Source organism: Nansenia antarctica (assembly GCF_963989245.1).
Source record: "Nansenia antarctica genome assembly, chromosome: 9".
Lineage (NCBI taxonomy): Eukaryota > Metazoa > Chordata > Actinopteri > Argentiniformes > Microstomatidae > Nansenia > Nansenia antarctica.
This window is the reverse complement of record NC_137679.1, coordinates 1,139,069-1,157,857: the sequence shown is the minus strand read 5'-3', so window position 1 is coordinate 1,157,857 and position 18,789 is coordinate 1,139,069. Positions and strand designations below refer to the sequence as shown.

General features: G+C 43.8%; 1 protein-coding gene across 1 annotated transcript; it reads right to left on the bottom strand.

Moving 5' to 3' along the window:
- Positions 1–227: 227 nt before the first annotated feature.
- alx1 (ALX homeobox 1) lies at positions 228–9,647 on the bottom strand (the record flags this gene model as incomplete). Its single annotated transcript, XM_080538813.1, has 4 exons — positions 228–578; positions 6,094–6,222; positions 7,366–7,715; positions 9,449–9,647. 4 exons carry the CDS (start codon positions 9,645–9,647, stop codon positions 228–230), a joined length of 1,029 nt encoding a protein of 342 aa, XP_080394939.1.
- Between the last annotated feature and the right edge of the window lie 9,142 nt (positions 9,648–18,789).

Sequence of the window (18,789 nt, the reverse complement as noted above, 5' to 3'; positions counted from 1 at the left end):
CGCCTGAAAAACAACTGGTGATATCGGGAAGGTTGTGAGTTCAAAATCCCGCCTGAAATCACACCAGCACTAGTGTTCCGCCCTTGAGTAAGACCTCCCTCAGTTACTCCAGGGGTGGGGAATGTCTGTCCCTGTAATTCGTAAATCGTAAATCGCTTCGGATTCAAAGCGTCTGCGCTTTGTCTAAATGGCAAATTCCAAAAGTTCAAAATTCTAAATTCTAAACTCTACATGGACCAGGAGATGTTGGCCGTGTGTTCCTTGGCCTTCATGCGCAACACGGCGATACTGGAGGACCGCCTCTCGAACTCGGGCTTGGTCTCGAACGTGTGGCCGCCGCCCCCGGGCCCCGCGGGGGAGAGGAGGGAGTCGGCCGCGCTGGTGAAGAAGTTGTTGAGGGACACGTGGCCAAACTGGTTCTGCTGGTTGGGGAACCCCACGTAGGGGCCGTGGTCCGAGGCGGAGCAGGGGGAGTGGGCGTAGGACGTGACGCAGGGCGGGGAGCCGCGGGGCAGCATGCAGGAGGACACCACCGACCCGTTGGGACCGGCCGGGCCGGGCCACAGGTTGTTGGGGATCTGTGGGAGGAGGAGGAGGGGAGGAGGAGGGTGTCATTCTAACATCATTATAACAACCTTCATCTCAGCTGATATGGTAAATGGTAAATGGACTGCACTTATAGCGCCTTTATCCAAAGTGCTTTACAACGGCCTCTCATTCACCCGTTCACACACACATTCACACACCGATGGCGGCCAAGCTGCCATGCAAGGCGCCGGCCCGCTCACTGGGAGCAATTTGGGAGTTCAGTGTCTTGCCCAAGGACACTTCGACATGTGGCCAGCCGGGGCTCGAACCGCCGATCTGCCAACCTTGCGATCATTAGACGGCGGCTCTACCTCCTGAGACACCGCCTGGTCAAGGTCATTGAGAACGATGAGTTGTTTTCTCTTTTTTACTTCTGATATCTGTGTTGATTTGATAAAATAATCATTTGTTTCATTGCTTTTGTGGAGTGCTTGTTTACATTTTATGAATTATATTTCATTTGTTGGCTGTTTACTTGCTGTCTTTTATGCTGTATACTACCACATGTACTGTGAAGCACTTTGTGACTGCTGTCTTGATAAGTGCTATACAAATAAATACCGTACAAGTAAAGTAAAGTTGAGAACACACACTATTTTACAAAGCATTATCATTTGGATAATCTCTTGCACCGGTCATTTATTCCAAACATAACATTATATTCATAAGTAGCCAAGCTCTATATATATATATTTGCTGTGTTAATTGTTCCCTGTGGCTGTTCGTTAACTCTGTGTTCTATGTGCTCATGTTATCTGTTGCTTGTTGTTTCTGTGTTTTCTGTTTTTCCCATATTGTCAGTGAGCATCTTTGAGCCCCGGAAAAGTGCTATATAAATACAATGAATTATTATTATTATTATTATTATTGAGAACACACACTATTTTACAAAGCATTAGAGTTTGGATCTCTTGTACCAGTCGTTTATTCCAAACGTAACATTATATTCATAAGTAGCCGAGCTCTATATCTATATTTCACAATGGGGCTCCATGGCTTAGCAGACAGACTCTGAGCAGGAACCCTGAGGCGACGTTTATAGACAAAGCTGGAACTATAAGTAGGGCTTAGTCATTTTCTGTTCAAGGGTAAAAAAAGCAAATACATTTATTATGAGATCAACACAATTTTGAAAACCTGCGGGCGCTACTGGTCCGTTCTAAAGACAACACACAGCAATGACTGAGTAAGCAAAAACCAAGAAACATCTCTGAGATTCGAATCAGGAGACATCTGGTAAATGGTAAACCGGTAAATGGACAGACTTATATAGCTATGCCGTATTCCAAAGCGCTTTACAACGGCCTCTCGTTCACCCATGTTCACACACACATTCACACACCAATGGCGAGGTAGACAAGCTACCATGCAAGGCGCCGGCCCCGCTCACTGGGAGCAATTTGGGGTTCAGTGTTTTGCCCAAGGACACTTTGACATGTGGCCAGCCGGGGGCTCGAACCGCCGATCTGCCAACCTTGCGATCATGAGACGCCGGCTTTACCTCCTGAGACACATCCTCTACCTCCTGAGACACAGCCTCTACCTCCTGAGACACAGCCTCTACCTCCAGAGACACAGCCTCTACCTCCTGAGACACAGCCTCTACCTCCTGAGACACAGCCTCTACCTCCTGAGACACAGCCTCTACCTCCTGAGACACAGCCTCTACCTCCTGAGACACAGCCTCTACCTCCTGAGACACAGCCTCTACCTCCTGAGACACAACATCTACCTCCTGAGACATAGCCTCTATCTCCTGAGACACAGCCGCCCCTAAATCTGCCCCTACATCTGGTCTCTGCTCTGGTTCTCTTTACCGCTGGGCAGCGACTACTACCAACGGTTGGCAGTTGGTCACATAATGTCATGAACAGCGCCGGCCCGAGGCACACACAGACTACGCGGCCGCTTAGGGCCACAAACACTTTTTTTAGGACTGATGTTGGACGGTGGAGAAAGGATGGACAGCTATAGTTTCTGTTCATTGATATTTAGATAATGTCAAAATAGTTTTGCTTTTATTGGTGTTCATTGGTCATTTAGTTGTTGTTATGTGCAAGTTTTTTGCTTTTTATTGAGTATGTGTCTTTATTGTAGTTTATTGGTGTAATCGCAGTATACAGAGTAGATTGTCCTATAAAGACACTTAGATTTAGATTTAGTAATAAAAAATGAACTAGGCCCCCTATACTTTCTTTCTTTTTATTTATTTATTTTTGTTTCTTTTTATGTTACTACTCGATCTTTTCAGTTTGTAAAGCGTCTTCGAGTGTCTAGAAAAGCGCTATATAAGTCTAATGTATTATTATTATTATTATTGAGTGTGTGTGTGTACGTTCATTGATTCACATTCCCCCCCACCCCCGTCTATCGAAAACACGCTCAAAAACTCCAACCCCCCAACAAAACGTATGTGGTGGGCCACATGAAAAATCTTTCCACAAAAGTCCTATAGGGCCAGCCCTGGACCTGAAGCTGCCTGGCATGGGGACATCACAGGGAGGGGGGGGGCATCACAGGGAGGGGGGGGCATCACAGGGAGGGGGGGGCATCACAGGGAGGGAGGGGGGGGCATCACAGGGAGGGGGGGGGCATCACAGGGAGGGGGGGGGCATCACAGGGAGGGGGGGGCATCACAGGGAGGGGGGGGGGCATCACAGGGAGGGGGGGGGTATCACAGGGAGGGGGGGGGCATCACAGGGAGGGGGGGGCATCACAGGGAGGGGGGGGGGTATCACAGGGAGGGGGGGGGTATCACAGGGAGGGGGGGGGCATCACAGGGAGGGGGGGGCATCACAGGGAGGGGGGGGGGCATCACAGGGAGGGGGGGGGCATCACAGGGAGGGGGGGGGAGCATCACAGGGAGGGGGGGGGGCATCACAGGGAGGGGGGGGGCATCACAGGGAGGGGGGAGCATCACAGGGAGGGGGGGGGCATCACAGGGAGGGGGGGGGGCATCACAGGGAGGGGGGGGGCATCACAGGGAGGGGGGGGGGGGCATCACAGGGAGGGGGGGGGCATCACAGGGAGGGGGGGGGGGGCATCACAGGGAGGGGGGGGGCATCACAGGGAGGGGGGGGGGGCATCACAGGGAGGGGGGGGCATCACAGGGAGGGGGGGGCATCACAGGGAGGGGGGGGCATCACAGGGAGGGGGGGGGTATCACAGGGAGGGGGGGGGGGCATCACAGGGAGGGGGGGGCATCACAGGGAGGGGGGGGCATCACAGGGAGGGGGGGGGGTATCACAGGGAGGGGGGGGCATCACAGGGAGGGGGGGGGCATCACAGGGAGGGGGGGGCATCACAGGGAGGGGGGGAGCGTCACAGGGAGGGGGGGGGGCATCACAGGGAGGGGGGGGCATCACAGGGAGGGGGGGGCATCACAGGGAGGGGGGGGCATCACAGGGAGGGGGGGGGCATCACAGGGAGGGGGGGGGCATCACAGGGAGGGGGGGGCATCACAGGGAGGGGGGGGCATCACAGGGAGGGGGGGGGCATCACAGGGAGGGGGGGGGGCATCACAGGGAGGGGGGGGGGCATCACAGGGAGGGGGGGGGCATCACAGGGAGGGGGGGGGCATCACAGGGAGGGGGGGGGCATCACAGGCTGCTCAACTGGTCACAAACAATCATCTTGCCTAAACACATGACATCAGATACTACCTCAGCCCTCTGTAAACATAGCAACAGTTCTGGCAACACTTCATCCTCGAAAACAAACCCAGATCATGCTCTTGGAAACATTCAACACCACAAGAATGCAATTTATGTCCGTCCCCCCCGTCCCCCCCCATATTTAGAAGAAGAAGAAGAAGAAGAAAAATCATCAACATTCGACTGGTTTGAATCTCACATAAAGACACAAAGCAAAAACAAAAGATACAAAGCCCTCTGTAGCAGGATCTGTGTATAAACCATATTAAAGAGATGGGTTTATTCTAGTTTTATATCGGAAACATATGAGAGGGACTTAAAATACACTCCCCGGGAATTTAGGCCTGGATTTAGACCTACAAGGCTTCAAAGCCTTTGACGACTTTTGTCTGCGAGAGAGAATACATGTATTTGCTTAAGAAAATGGCTAAAAACAAACCGATACTGTAACCATAACCACCATAACTCTCTCTGTAACCATGACCACCATAACTCTCTCTGGCCTCCCCTTGTTACTACAGTCTGTCCAACTCCCTCAGTACCATCGCACAACCTTATTTTCTGTCTTATTTTGCACTTTTAACCTGTGCACTTTATTTTCTACTGCACCGATGTGTCTCCCTATGGTCACATACTCATAGTTTTATGTCCTGTTGTATTCTGTTGTGATGTTGTCCATTATTCTGGTTGTTTTCAATGAGATATAGACATAATAAGACTAGGGATGCAAATGAGCTCACAGCTAAATCTGACATATTTACTGTCACCATACTCTGTAAAAGTGACTTCATTAATGTGCACTGTCCTGACGAAATACAGATCTCTGTCTATCTCCATCTCTATGTGCTAAACGTGTCAAACGCATTCGAATGTGACCACACGCCGGGGCTTTGACGGGTCAGAATATAACATGTAGGTCTATCTATGTGATTTATGGCCTTGTTGGCTATCGCCAATATTATTTAAGCCGTTCTGGCTGCGACATTTTTGCGTCTTTTTAAAGCCACTAGAGATATTTCCAGTATGTTTAAATACTATACTAAACCCCTTCCCATATAGGGTCAATACGACTTACAAAACATAAATGAGAGTTTGAGGATTGTCTTACGTCATCATAACCAAAAACAAATATGACCTATATGTTGTTATGCTCGAAGCAGACTGTGAGGTGAGTGTGTGTGTGTGTGTGTGTGTGTGTGTGTGTGTGTGTGTGTGTGTGTGAGGTCTATAAAGCCTGTCTGAGGGATTTTCAGTAGGCCTATATTATGTTTTTATCATAGCAGACTTTGTAAACACAGAATACATTAGCTTCAAATTATGTTTCACAAAAGTGCTATATTTACATCAAATGCATTTGCTCTATCGTTTGCGTTTTGTTGATGAATCTTAATATAGCAGTATTTTAATCACAACCTCTGGCCCACAAGACTCATTTTTAAACCCTATTTGTCTGTCTGTCGCAAATGAAAATAAAGCGCATTCAATAACGTACACTATGAAATACTACCCACAATTAACAGATAACAAGACGTCTTCATATAATATATAGCATCAATAACGGCCCAAACGAAAAACACATGGTTGAGATAACATAAGAATCTTATAGAAAAGTTGAAAGGGCAAAACTTCAACGGTAAATAGATACTGTCTCCGGTAGAGTAACATGCTAAGCGGTGACTGGCCTGGGAGTAGTGTGTGTGTGTGTGTGTGTGTGTGTGTGTGTGTGTGTGTGTGTGTATCTCTGTGTGTGACTGGCCTGGGAGTGTGTGTGTGTGTGTGTGTGTAGTGTGTGTGTGTATCTGAGTGTGTGTGTGTGTGTGTGTGTGTGTGTGTATCTGTGTGTGTGACTGGCCTGGGAGTAGCTGTCCGTCCGGGGCAGCACAGAGATGTCGTATGTGGCTGCGAAGTGGCTCTTGGCCTGCTGGATCTGCCCGTAGCGCTCTCTCTTCCTCCACTTGGCTCGTCTGTTCTGAAACCACACCTAGGAAGATCATAACAATGAATAGTCACTACAAACATTTGTCCAAATAGAACACTGCTGAACATTCTAAATGATCACAATAGAACACTGCTGAACATTCTAAATGATCACAATAGAACACTGCTGAACATTCTAAATGATCACAATAGAACACTGCTGAACATTCTAAATGATCACAATAGAACACTGCTGAACATTCTAAATGATCACAATAGCACACTGCTGAACATTCTAAATGATCACAATAGAACACTGCTGAACATTCTAAATGATCACAATAGAACACTGCTGAACATTCTAAATGATCACAATATAGAACACTGCTGAACATTCTAAATGATCACAATAGAACACTGCTGAACATTCTAAATGATCACAATAGAACACTGCTGAACATTCTAAATGATCACAATAGCATGCTGAACAATGTGTCTTTATCGGCAAGACAATGTAATGATATAGACAAACACCAGCACACATGTAAGCTTATGCTTTTTAATATGGAATATATTACAACCCAAACATTGTGAGTAAGCTAATAGGACTGTCACGGTTTTTGGGGGGCAAAATAACTAAATAAAACGACGTTTTACAGACAACGCGATTTGACTACAGAAGGCCTCCAGACTTAAAAACGAGACCAAAATGGATTTCAGATCATTTGTATTATTTATAACCATTTGAGGTCAATTCATGTAACACTTTCCCCTATATATGGCACTACTGTTAAATTGTATTTCTCTTTATTTCTCTCTGTTTATGTTATATTGTGCTTATAGTCGACACATACCTTAATATGACAATATGCAATATGACAACCCTCGTGCACATAAGGTTCAGAGATAGGAAATGTTAGGATATTTATAGCATAGCATAGAGTACAGCACAGTGTTTTATTTGTATAGTATAGTATAGTGGATAGTGTACATAGCCTTTATTTATGTAAGCCAGCTCTTTTTCCCTTCTTGTTTTTAGTTTAAAAAAAATCCAAGCACCAGGGGAGCCCCCCAGACTAAATTTCGTTGTATGGTACCTGTACTGTATTAATGACAATAAAGACCATTCATTCATTCATTATTCATTGGTTGGTTCTAGAACCTTGGACCTTTATTCATAATGAAAGTGATAAAAGTGCTAATCTACCTGCACCCGGGCCTCTGTGAGCTCCGTCCTCATGGCCAGCTGTTCCCTCACGTACACGTCGGGGTAGTGGGTCTTCTGGAACACCTTCTCCAGCTCCTCCAGCTGCGCGCTGGTGAAGGTGGTCCGGTGGCGCCGCTTCTTGCTGCTGGACACGTTACTGCTGTCGCATCTGGACACGTTACTGTCGCCTCTGTCAGCCAGGTCGTCCAGGTCCAGGTCTGTCTGTCTGTCTGTCTTCTCCTGGTCCTGGCCCACCCCCGGCGAGGCTCTCAGGCTGCAGCCGTCCATCCCTGACCTCCCCACGTCCCCGTGCAGAGCCTCCTCCTCCGTTTTGGGAACACCATAATTCGCTACAAGGAAAAAAAAAAGTGTTATATATTATATCGTGACTTTAGAATGATAAGGTTATATCTCCGTTTAGAATGATAAAGTTATATCTCCGTTTAGAATGATAAGGTTCTATCTCCGTTTAGGGCAGTTCAGAGATATTGAGCGTCAAAGTTGTTACATTCCATTATGTTTTGTGAGATGGAACCTTTGTATTTTATGAATTACTAACTCAAAAATGTCAACATTTAAAAAATAACACCACACAGGCATTAATAAACACCTAATGGATCAGATTATGTAAAAAACTCATAGAACCTTATAATTCTAACGTCACGATATATTAATTATAATTCATTATCAGTGTAAATAGTGAAAGTACCACCGCTTCATCATCCGTTATCAGACTACTGAGTTGCTGGAACTGAAGAGCAAAATAACAGCATCCGCACACTCAAACACTGTGTAATATTGTTTATTTTTAATATTATTTTTTGTTAACTTTATTGCAAGCTTTCGGTCATAGACCTTCTTGGGGTATAATTCATTATCAGTGTAAGATAAAATGGATATGTTCATTTTAAAATGTACAATCAGCAGTGAGCCTTAATATTAATAAAAATGTATATAAAATGTAGGCCTAAATAAACAGTTATAGCAGTTTGAGGTTAATTACAGCGATAGCCTACATGCAACAGTACAGATAGACCTGATATTTGGTATGAAGATATTTTACTTGCAAACATAAGATTGTTATGAGAACTGTAAACAATATACTATAGTCACATTATGTGGCATAGGCCTATAGCCAAATTGCCTGCCACTTATTGAACTAGGGCTACAGTTTTTAATGGATATAGTAGCCTATTTAAACATTATTAAACATATATTTTTTAGAAAAAGGCCTATCTATTTCACAATAACAACGACCCCACCCCTTTAATAAAACGTTAGACAACAAAACAAACCGACAAGAGATTGGACAACTCTTCCAAAAATAAAACAGCACAATATTTCTACCGTCTAACTTAATCTCTCATGCATAAGAGTGTCGGCAGTGGCACACCTACACACATTTATTAAGTTATACATTTCAGATACATCAGATAAACTCCCCCAAACCTTTGGTTAAGTTCAGCTTTACGCATGCGGACATTGGCCTCTCCAAAGTGACCACATATCCGTGAGCTTAGAATGATAAGGTTCTATCTCCGTTTAGAATGATAAGGTTCTATCTCCGTTTAGAATGATAAGGTTCTATCTCCGTTTAGAATGACAAGGTTCTATCTCCGTTTAGAATGATAAGGTTCTATCTCCGTTTAGAATGATAAGGTTCTATCTCCGTTTAGAATGATAAGGTTCTATCTCCGTTTAGAATTAATAAGGTTCTATCTCCGTTTAGAATGATAAGGTTCTATCTCCGTTTAGAATGATAAGGTTATATCTCCGTTTAGAATGATAAGGTTCTATCTCCGTTTAGAATGATAAGGTTCTATCTCCGTTTAGAATTATAAGGTTCTATCTCCGTTTAGGGCAGTTCAGAGATATTGAGCGTAAAGTTTTTACATTCCATTATGTTGTGTGAGATGGAACCTTTGTATTTTATTAATTTACTAACTCAAAAAATGTCAACATTTAAAAAAATAACACCACACAGGCATTAATAAACACCTAATGGATCAGATTATGTAGAAAACTCAATTTTGACCAAAAATGGAGATAGAACCTTATCATTCTAACGTCACCATGTACCCACCGTTGTTCTGGTCTGGACAAGGCGAGGACCGGTCCATGCTGCTCTGGAGCCCGAAGGCCTGCACACACTGCCCGCTGTCCAGACTGGCCATGACCTGGCTCAACGTGCCGCCGGAGCCATGCATGTAGTAATCACCGCTGCTGCCTCCTTTAATCATCGCTTGGTTTTTTAAGGCGAATTTGTCGTTCATATATTCCATCATCTTCACCCGAAAAAGATCCCGGCGTCACCTCACACCCTTACGTCACCTTACGTAACTTGTCAGATTAGAAACCATAGAAGAAAGTGCTGATTGTTGATGTTCAACAAAAGTATTGGAGAGCGATACGCGCGTTGCGATACGAGAACTCGCTGAAGTCGTTAATGTGTCTGGTCTCGTCGGAGGCTCACGGCCTCTTTATAAGCGGAGGGGAGGAGGGTAGATCCCTCTAGAGGAGGGTTGAATATGAAGGGTAGACCCCCCTACTGTTGAATATGAAGCAGAGGGTAGACCCCCCTACTGTTGAATATGAAGGGTACCCCTTACTAGAGGGTAGACCCCCCTACTGTTGAATATGAAGGGTAGACCCCCCTACTGTTGAATATGAAGGGTAGACCCCCCTACTGTTGAATATGAAGGGTAGACCCCCCTACTGTTGAATATGAAGGGTAGACCCCCCTACTGTTGAATATGAAGCAGAGGGTAGACCCCCCCTACTGTTGAATATGAAGGGTACCCCTTACTAGAGGGTAGACCCCCTACTGTTGAATATGAAGGGTACCCCTTACTAGAGGGTAGACCCCCCTACTGTTGAATATGAAGGGTAGACCCCCCTACTGTTGAATATGAAGGGTAGACCCCCCTACTGTTGAATATGAAGGGTAGACCCCCCCTACTGTTGAATATGAAGGGTACCCCTTACTAGAGGGTAGACCCCCTACTGTTGAATATGAAGGGTAGACCCCCCTACTGTTGAATATGAAGGGTAGACCCCCCTACTGTTGAATATGAAGGGTAGACCCCCCTACTGTTGAATATGAAGGGTAGACCCCCCTACTGTTGAATATGAAGGGTAGACCCCCTACTGTTGAATATGAAGGGTAGACCCCCCTACTGTTGAATATGAAGCAGAGGGTAGACCCCCCTACTGTTGAATATGAAGCAGAGGGTAGACCCCCCTACTGTTGAATATGAAGCAGAGGGTAGACCCCCCTACTGTTGAATATGAAGCAGAGGGTAGACCCCCCTACTGTTGAATATGAAGCAGAGGGTAGACCCCCCTACTGTTGAATATGAAGCAGAGGGTAGACCCCCCCTACTGTTGAATATGAAGGGTAGACCCCCCTACTGTTGAATATGAAGGGTAGACCCCCCTACTAGAGGGTAGACCCCCCTACTGTTGAATATGAAGCAGAGGGGAGACCCCCCCTACTGTTGAATATGAAGGGTAGACCCCCCTACTGTTGAATATGAAGGGTAGACCCCCCTACTAGAGGGTAGACCCCCCTACTGTTGAATATGAAGCAGAGGGGAGACCCCCCCTACTGTTGAATATGAAGCAGAGGGGAGACCCCCCTACTAGAGGGTAGACCCCCCTACTGTTGAATATGAAGCAGGCCCCAGCCCCTCCCCCCACCAGAGTCCAAACCAACACCAGATAAGTGATTCTAGCCTATAGGTCTGAGGAAACAATCAAATTGACTTTAATTTGACAATATGTTTATACATCCCAAATAATGACGGGCGTAATGAGTTATAGGTCTACAAGTTGTGACTATAAGTGATTTATAGATTTATAGACGATCTGTAGATGATTTAAGAGTTTAGCTTCAAGAGAACTCAAAGGGTCGTTCTTCGTGTCATTACTGTGTATCCTTCTTGTTCGATTAATTATTTAATAACGATTTAAATCATCTGAGGCTTTAATAATCTATCCGTTATCTCAATATATTCAGGAAAATATACATTCCCAACAAACGTGATCATCGAGGAAGATTCTGTCAAAGGTGATGGAAATAACCGATATCATAATATCATTACAATCGTTTAGGCTATATAATTTGTATGAAAGTAACGTTTTGTTGGATTTCAAAACCTTGCGTCAAATGCAATAATCTCTGTCCACAACCGTGGACGCTCCTGTTGTCTATGAGGCTTATTTAACCTTATTTAAAGACGGGTAATCCCCACTTCAATGTTAATAATAATAATAATAATTATTATTATAATTATAATAATAATTATAATAATATGAATATGAATATCAATAATACTATTGATAATAATAATCATTATTTCGTTATAATCATTATGTTTTCATGATGTAGGCCTACATTTATTGTAAAAAATCTAATTTTACATTTGGTGAATTTATTTAGCGAATTGTTATTAACCGCGCTGTGTCTTCCAACTGTCAGGGCAAATTAATACGCAGCACTGTGTTGCCATGGTAATATTACCATTTAAATAGTTCTTATATGTTTGAATATTTGTGCCGGTATAAAGAAATATTGCAATTGTCTAAAAACAACAGTTCTCAAGCCCTTCAAATATTTTATTGTAAACATAAAACGGCCAATAACTATTTATATTTTACATTTTAAAATATTTTATATGACATTAAAAGGAAAATCTCGCATGGCCTCATCACAATAAAGTGTTATATCGTTAATGTAAGTTTACCACGTGCGTACAGGTCTAATCGTATGTAGTAGCTTGTATGTAGTATGTAGTATGTAGTTTATACATGTATCAGCTGCCAATATGGAGAGGCCACTTATTCCACCCAAAAGTCTATTTTAAGTGGGAATCTAATAAGTGAAGATGTTTACTTGGATGCGTGACATGGACATGGCATAGCATGTCTCTCAGGGTTCAAGCATGCGAGGCATTAAGTGGGTTTCAGGGAGAATCCGACAGTCATGGAACCATGGAGGGACACAAGTATAAACTACATACTACATACATGTATGTCCAATACACTGCACTGACCCGTCCAGTTCTGGGGACCGAACATTTCACGACGAATGTCAGCTCTCTATATTCGCCTATTGTTATTGGTATGATCTTAATAATATGTTATATTATGTTAACCAGACTATTAAATCAACGTTATAATATATAGGGACACATTAGATGAAGAGAGAATGTGGATGCCATTGTCAAAGGCTATTTGGGGCGTAATTACTAAGAGCGCACATTAAACAAATTCTAATGAGTTTAGGGTGTGTATGTGTGTGTGTGTGTGTGTGTGTGTGCGTGCGTGTGTGTGTGTGTGCGTGCGTGTGTGTGTGTGCGTGCGTGTGTGTGTGTGTGCGTGTGTGCGTGTGTGTGCGCGCGCGTGTGTGTGTGTGTGTGTGTGTGTGTGTGTGTGTGTGTGAGAGATATTTCAGAAACCGCATCCATCTGATAACTTTCTTGAAGGGATGTTTTTGCCGCTTTGCCGTGACATCGAGAACATTTCCATCCTCCATATCACAGACTTCGTGTCGCATCGCCGCAAGAAGTACAGGCCTAGTTTGCGACATCAAAAAAAAAAAAAAAAAAAAAATATATATATATAATAATAGTCTCGAAATAATACGACTTGAATTTACCTTCCGATCAGGTTCTGTTAACGATCGTTCATTCGATTCAAAATCGTGTCCTCAGAACTTACTTTAAGAGAGGAGCACTGTGAGAAGATCACTGGACCGAGGCCTAACCATGTGTCCAACCTGTCCATCAGTGTGTTTATATGCAATCTGAACCCCCAGCCGAACCGACATCCCAACAGTAAACAGCCTAACATGTTCTTTTTAAAGACGGGAAGACAAGTCGCCCTGTTCCCTCTTATTCCTCCAGGTTACCAGAAGGTCCCCAGTCTCTCCCTCTGCAGCGCAGGCCATACACACTTCTATATATATATATTTTTTTTTAAAGTATTTTTATTCAAAAGTTACAAAATACAATATGATTAAACATGTTGATTTTCAAAATTTTTTACAAATTTCTGCCACCCCCCCCCACCCAACCGTATATCGGGTCAACGATACTACCTGGGGCTGGACGGTTGCCGTGCCACACGTGGAAAGAAAGAACATAATAAAAATAAATACGAGTGGTCTTAAGTAGCGGGGGGGGGTCTTATTGGGCTTCTAAGATGACCTCGCATTCTGGCGCACGCTGAGAGAGAAATGCGAAAAGTTCACCGCGTCCAGAGGAGCAGAGGAACCGTCCTGCCACCCACGGGACACATACACTCAACTCAAATAGTCTGGGGGGTTGTGATAGATATAGATATTTTAGCATTTTAGCTTTTTAAATCATAATACTGTTTTTCTTACTATTATTTTTAAATGACTAGACTTTTTTAGGCACTACATTTTATAAACACTGTTATATCTGTCTGTTTTTATTGTATGTATGTGACCTATGTGTGTTTTTAATGTGGATAACGTATTCATGAACTGCACAAAGCCTGTCAAAGGAGAATTTCTGTCACTCTGTGACAGACAATAAAGCAATCTTGAATCTTGAATCTTGAATATATTATATAAGGCCATTAAACCAAATTGAAGAGAACATATGGCCTATATGATTTGGTGTGATTTATTCGGAGCGTAGTGTGAAATGTAGGCCTATGTCGTTCACCAAATCCAAATTACAACCCAGCAACACAAGAGCGTTTTTAAACTAATGACGAGTAACCAAAAGCAACCTTTTCATATCTGAAATTGACCTACACGTAAATAAATACCCTTAATAATAATAACGATCATCTCATTAACTGTCTGTTATGGGAGAATTAGGCGATTCATCACAACACAATACTGCCCAAAGACACAGCGCAGTGAACATTTCAAACCTGCAAACTGCGACACAGGTTCAGATATAGGAAAAAGTTAGGATATTTATAGCATAGAGTACAGCACAGTGTTTTATTGTATAGTAGATAGTGTACATAGCCTTTATTTATGTAAATCAGCTCTTTTCCCTTTTTTATTTTACCCTTGGCCCTCTTGTTTTTAGTCTTTTTCCAAGCACCAGGGGAGCCCCCCCTCCTAAATTTCGTTGTATGGTACCTGTACTGTATAAATGACAATAAAGACCATTCATTCATTCATTCATTCATCCATTCATTCATTCATTCATTCATTCAGTAGTGTCTGACTCAATCAGTAACAGTCTTTAAAAGATACACCCAAACTGTCCGGCCCGGGGCCATGAGTCTGCCTTTGTCACTCATGCTGGCTACCCACACAATCCAAAAGGAACCAACGTTTATGTGTCCTTAAAACCATTTACATCGCCCCTGCCATTCACAAAAAGCCACTTGAATTTCCAGAACGTTCCCCAAACCTCAGCAGGCTGAATCTAAACCTAAACGTGAGAGCGGCAACAACATGTTTGTTTTTCATTTTTATTTGTTTGTCTTTTTCGTTTGCATGCTCATAAAGAGAGGCATTATACAGTAGCAAAACTGTGAAAAAAAGACCCAGGCTCTGATTCATCTGAAAACGTCTGGGTTCATAACACACAAGCTACTCCAGTCACTGGTGCAGTTAAAGCTAGAATCAGGGCTCCTACAAGTTTCAACAACTCAAATAAATTTAAGACCTTTTTTAGACCTATTTGGATATAGTTTTAGACCTATTCGTGACACCATAATGATAGCTTTTTGTCATCCTCGAGGTGATGGAATTAGGGATCTCACTGCCACACAGACAAAAAAGGATCCAGCTTGATTCATTTCCTCGTAAATAGACGTGGTCGGACTGATTTCCTTGCAGGATCTGGTTTTTAAGACCTAGCACCTCATTTTTAGACCGAATAACTGAAATGTAAGACCTTTTTAGGCCTTATAAATTGGATTGCTGGATTTGAGACTTTAAGGCTTTTTAAGACCAGCGCGGGAACCCTGTTCTACTAAACCCCCAGGTGAAGTTGTTCAGGCTCAACTCAGACGCAGGGACGTTACTTACACAACATATTATAATGAGAGAGAGGAGGGAGCCTAGAAGTTATTCTATCAACATATATTACACTGAACAGTATCAACAACATTATATACATTCATAACAATGAACACAGTAGACGGCTCCTGTAACAATTCAAGTAAATCATGTTTATTTGCACTGTTCTCCTTAACACTAGAACAGCCACAGGAGGGGTCATTTGACCCCTGTGAGTAAAGAACAGTGTTATATCTTTGCACTCGGTCAAATTCCAGGACCCTCCTTTCATGACTTGTCCTAGTGATATGTGCGTTCTACCACCCAGTATCCTTACATGTTCTAAATCACATCAGGATAAGCTGGTATGAAGCTATTGTGTGTTGTTTTTCTGTGTAGGAAGCAGGCTAATTTACAAGCAGGCTCTTTTAGTAGGTAAAAAAGACACGGTTGTTCATGTCTTTCTTGTGTGCAAGTAACTAAAAACCTGTGTCTCAGCTCCAGCCATTGGACAACAGAGCCAAGACCCGTGGCCAGGATCTGCTGGCTCGGCCCGGTGCTCATGTTAGGCCTGTATCCCTCCCCTCACCACAGACTACAAGTCCCACTCACAGAGTGGTCGGTCACAGCACCTAACTCACCTAATATCTTGTCAAAAACGATTACGATTATTTCACCACATTTGGCCCCGGGCCTGAGCTAGATGACTCTTCCTGCTGCGACTGGTGAACTGATGATTCACTTGCTTAGTCAAATGTATCGATTGTAAGTCGCTTTGGAATAAGGCGTCTGCTACATGCCAGGAATGTAAAATGTACCACAAATGTGAGCTGGGGCGTGATTCCATATGATGTCATCTATTAGCCAAACAAACCTGGAACGGAGGAGGTTAGTGAGGAGTTCCACCACCCATACGGTGTATATGGATCGAACAGATTCCTTTAAAACGGTGAAAAACAGTTTATGTGGACAGATTATACCATTAACTAAATCTCTATTGAACTCTCTTTATGCAAAAAAGACTAAACACTGCTCATAGGCTACGGATACTTTAGCACTCTGAAGTACCTCAATGCCGTGCACAGATTTATTTGATTCATTCTCATACTCCAAAAGCTGTACATGCACTAGTGTGCATACTCACATTATTTCCTGAATTAGGTATAGCCAGCACTCGAGTTGAGGGGGGATGAGGGGGGATGGCATCCCCCCCTGAAATAAAAACAGTCAAAATCATCCCCCTTCTAAAACTGCCATCCCCCCTTTTCCATCCCTTATGTCATTGTATCAATGAACGTGGTGTTACTGCTGTTTCAACATTTAGTTTCGCGCATATTGAGTACAATACTGTGGGCGAGGGAGGGGGGGGCACGCACACATGCAATGACATTTTTACCATGTCACTGAAGTCACTGACGCTGTGGGGATGCTAAAACTGTCCCCATATGATAAAATCCACCATCCCCCCTGACTTTCTTTCACAACTTGAGTACTGCTGGTTGAGGACAAAAATCGGAGGACGGGCTGGTTGTAATCACATGTTTGATACTATCCCTAATTCCAATCATTACAATGACCCCATCCTCTGATTTCTACCTCCACCAACCTCCCCTGATGCAACAGTATTCCCAGCTATGCTAAACGTGGGCTGATATGATCCGATGTTACTCATCGTAGGAGGAGGAGGGGAAGAGAGAAAAGCCTTTTCCCAGGAGGGCCGAGAGTTCAGTCTTCCCCCGGAGGAGGACAGTGGTCTTGGGTTTCATATCATAACAGCCTCCTAACGGCCAGGACCACACCGCGCCGAGCCGTAGACACAACTATCTACCATCGCCCCGTACCGTCAAAACACCACCGGAGAGAGAAAAGTATGAAAGAAAGTGAGAGAGGGCTAGAAAATAAATACAGACTACATTGCATTTCCTAGCCCAGGCCCAGCCTAGCCTAGCCTAGCCTACTCTCTCTCTCTCACTCTCTCTCTCTCTCTCTCTCTCTCTCTCTCTCTCTCTCTCTCTCTCTCCAGCTCAGATCTATTTGTTTTTACATTCATTAACTTATCCTTTCCAGGCGAGAGACCAAGCTAGGAGCTAGCAGAACCTCCACCCCCCCCACCCCCAAGGTTATAGCCCCCCGACCGGTTCGAGCCGCTGTTTGTGGACAGACAAGTTCTGGTCTCCGAATTCAAATACACAGAACAAGGCCATTGTAATCTGCAGCTGATAAGAAGGAAAACAACGTTGTTAATTCTTACACCAACGTTTGTGTTTGGCTCGGACTGCTGCGGTGGGTTTTCTGACAGACCGTTTGGCAACATTTTCCGAATGTTTCCACAATGTAATTTAATATATCTCTCTATTGATACTATAGAAGTCAAATAAACCAGTACGCTTTTAATTGAATTTGGTATTTTAGAAGCTAGGAGACGTATCTATACAATTGATGGAAAGCCAGGCAGAGTTAAAGCAAGAAGAATACACAATAGAAAAATGGCAAGTTTTATCGATTTCAACCAAAAACAAACAACAAAAAAACACTTCTAAATATTTTCGACTTTTTTAAGACTATTTTAGATTTGAGCAAAAATTCTTCTAAATATTTTAGACTTAAGTCTAAAACAGTCCTTTTTCACTTTTTATTTTTTTTACAAAACAGGAAGTCAGTCGAACTAGAGTAAAAGACAAGTCAAAATATACAAACGATTAAAACTCTAGAGTTTCGTTTGCGTACCGACCGTGTCGTTCAGCTGAAGGTTAGGGGCCTTTGTTCAGACCGTTCCGGTGTTGGCCGGGTTAGGGCGAGGTCGGCTGTGGTCACGTTAGAGCTCTGATATCTGAGTATAATCACCGTAATGAAACTGCCTGAAGATATTTGGACTCTCTCTTCTCTCTTCTTGCTTTTAATTAATTTCCAGAAGAGAGGAGAGAAGAGAGAACCCTGAAACACAGCTGCAAGGAATTTCTGTGTTAGGAGACAAATACTGAGAAATCCTTTTTTTTGTGCTGACGGAATAACTTTTGACATCACACTTGTCAACGACTGTCAACGTTTATAAGGGAAGAGAGAAAGGTTGTTGTGGTCCAGTGTTTCAGACACACGGTTTTTAGTGCACCTAGATCAGCTTTCCTGGTTTGTCTGTTTCACTTGCTCAGTTTGTCCCTCTTCTTGCCCCCTCCCCAGCCGCCGCTCATCTGGACGGGGTTGTCGCGGTGGGAGAGACGCTCTTTCTTGGCCGGGGCAGAAGTGACCCTCTGAGGAGACGGGACCTCTTTCTCTACAGGAAACATAAAGACAAAAAAGTGTCAAACATACACCTGTACACAGTTTTATTGGACAGATACAGTGAAGACAGACAGGAAAGTAGGGAGAAGAAGGGAGAGAGAGAGAGGGCATGTCAGCAGGGCATGGGCCGGATTCTAACCCATGCCGAC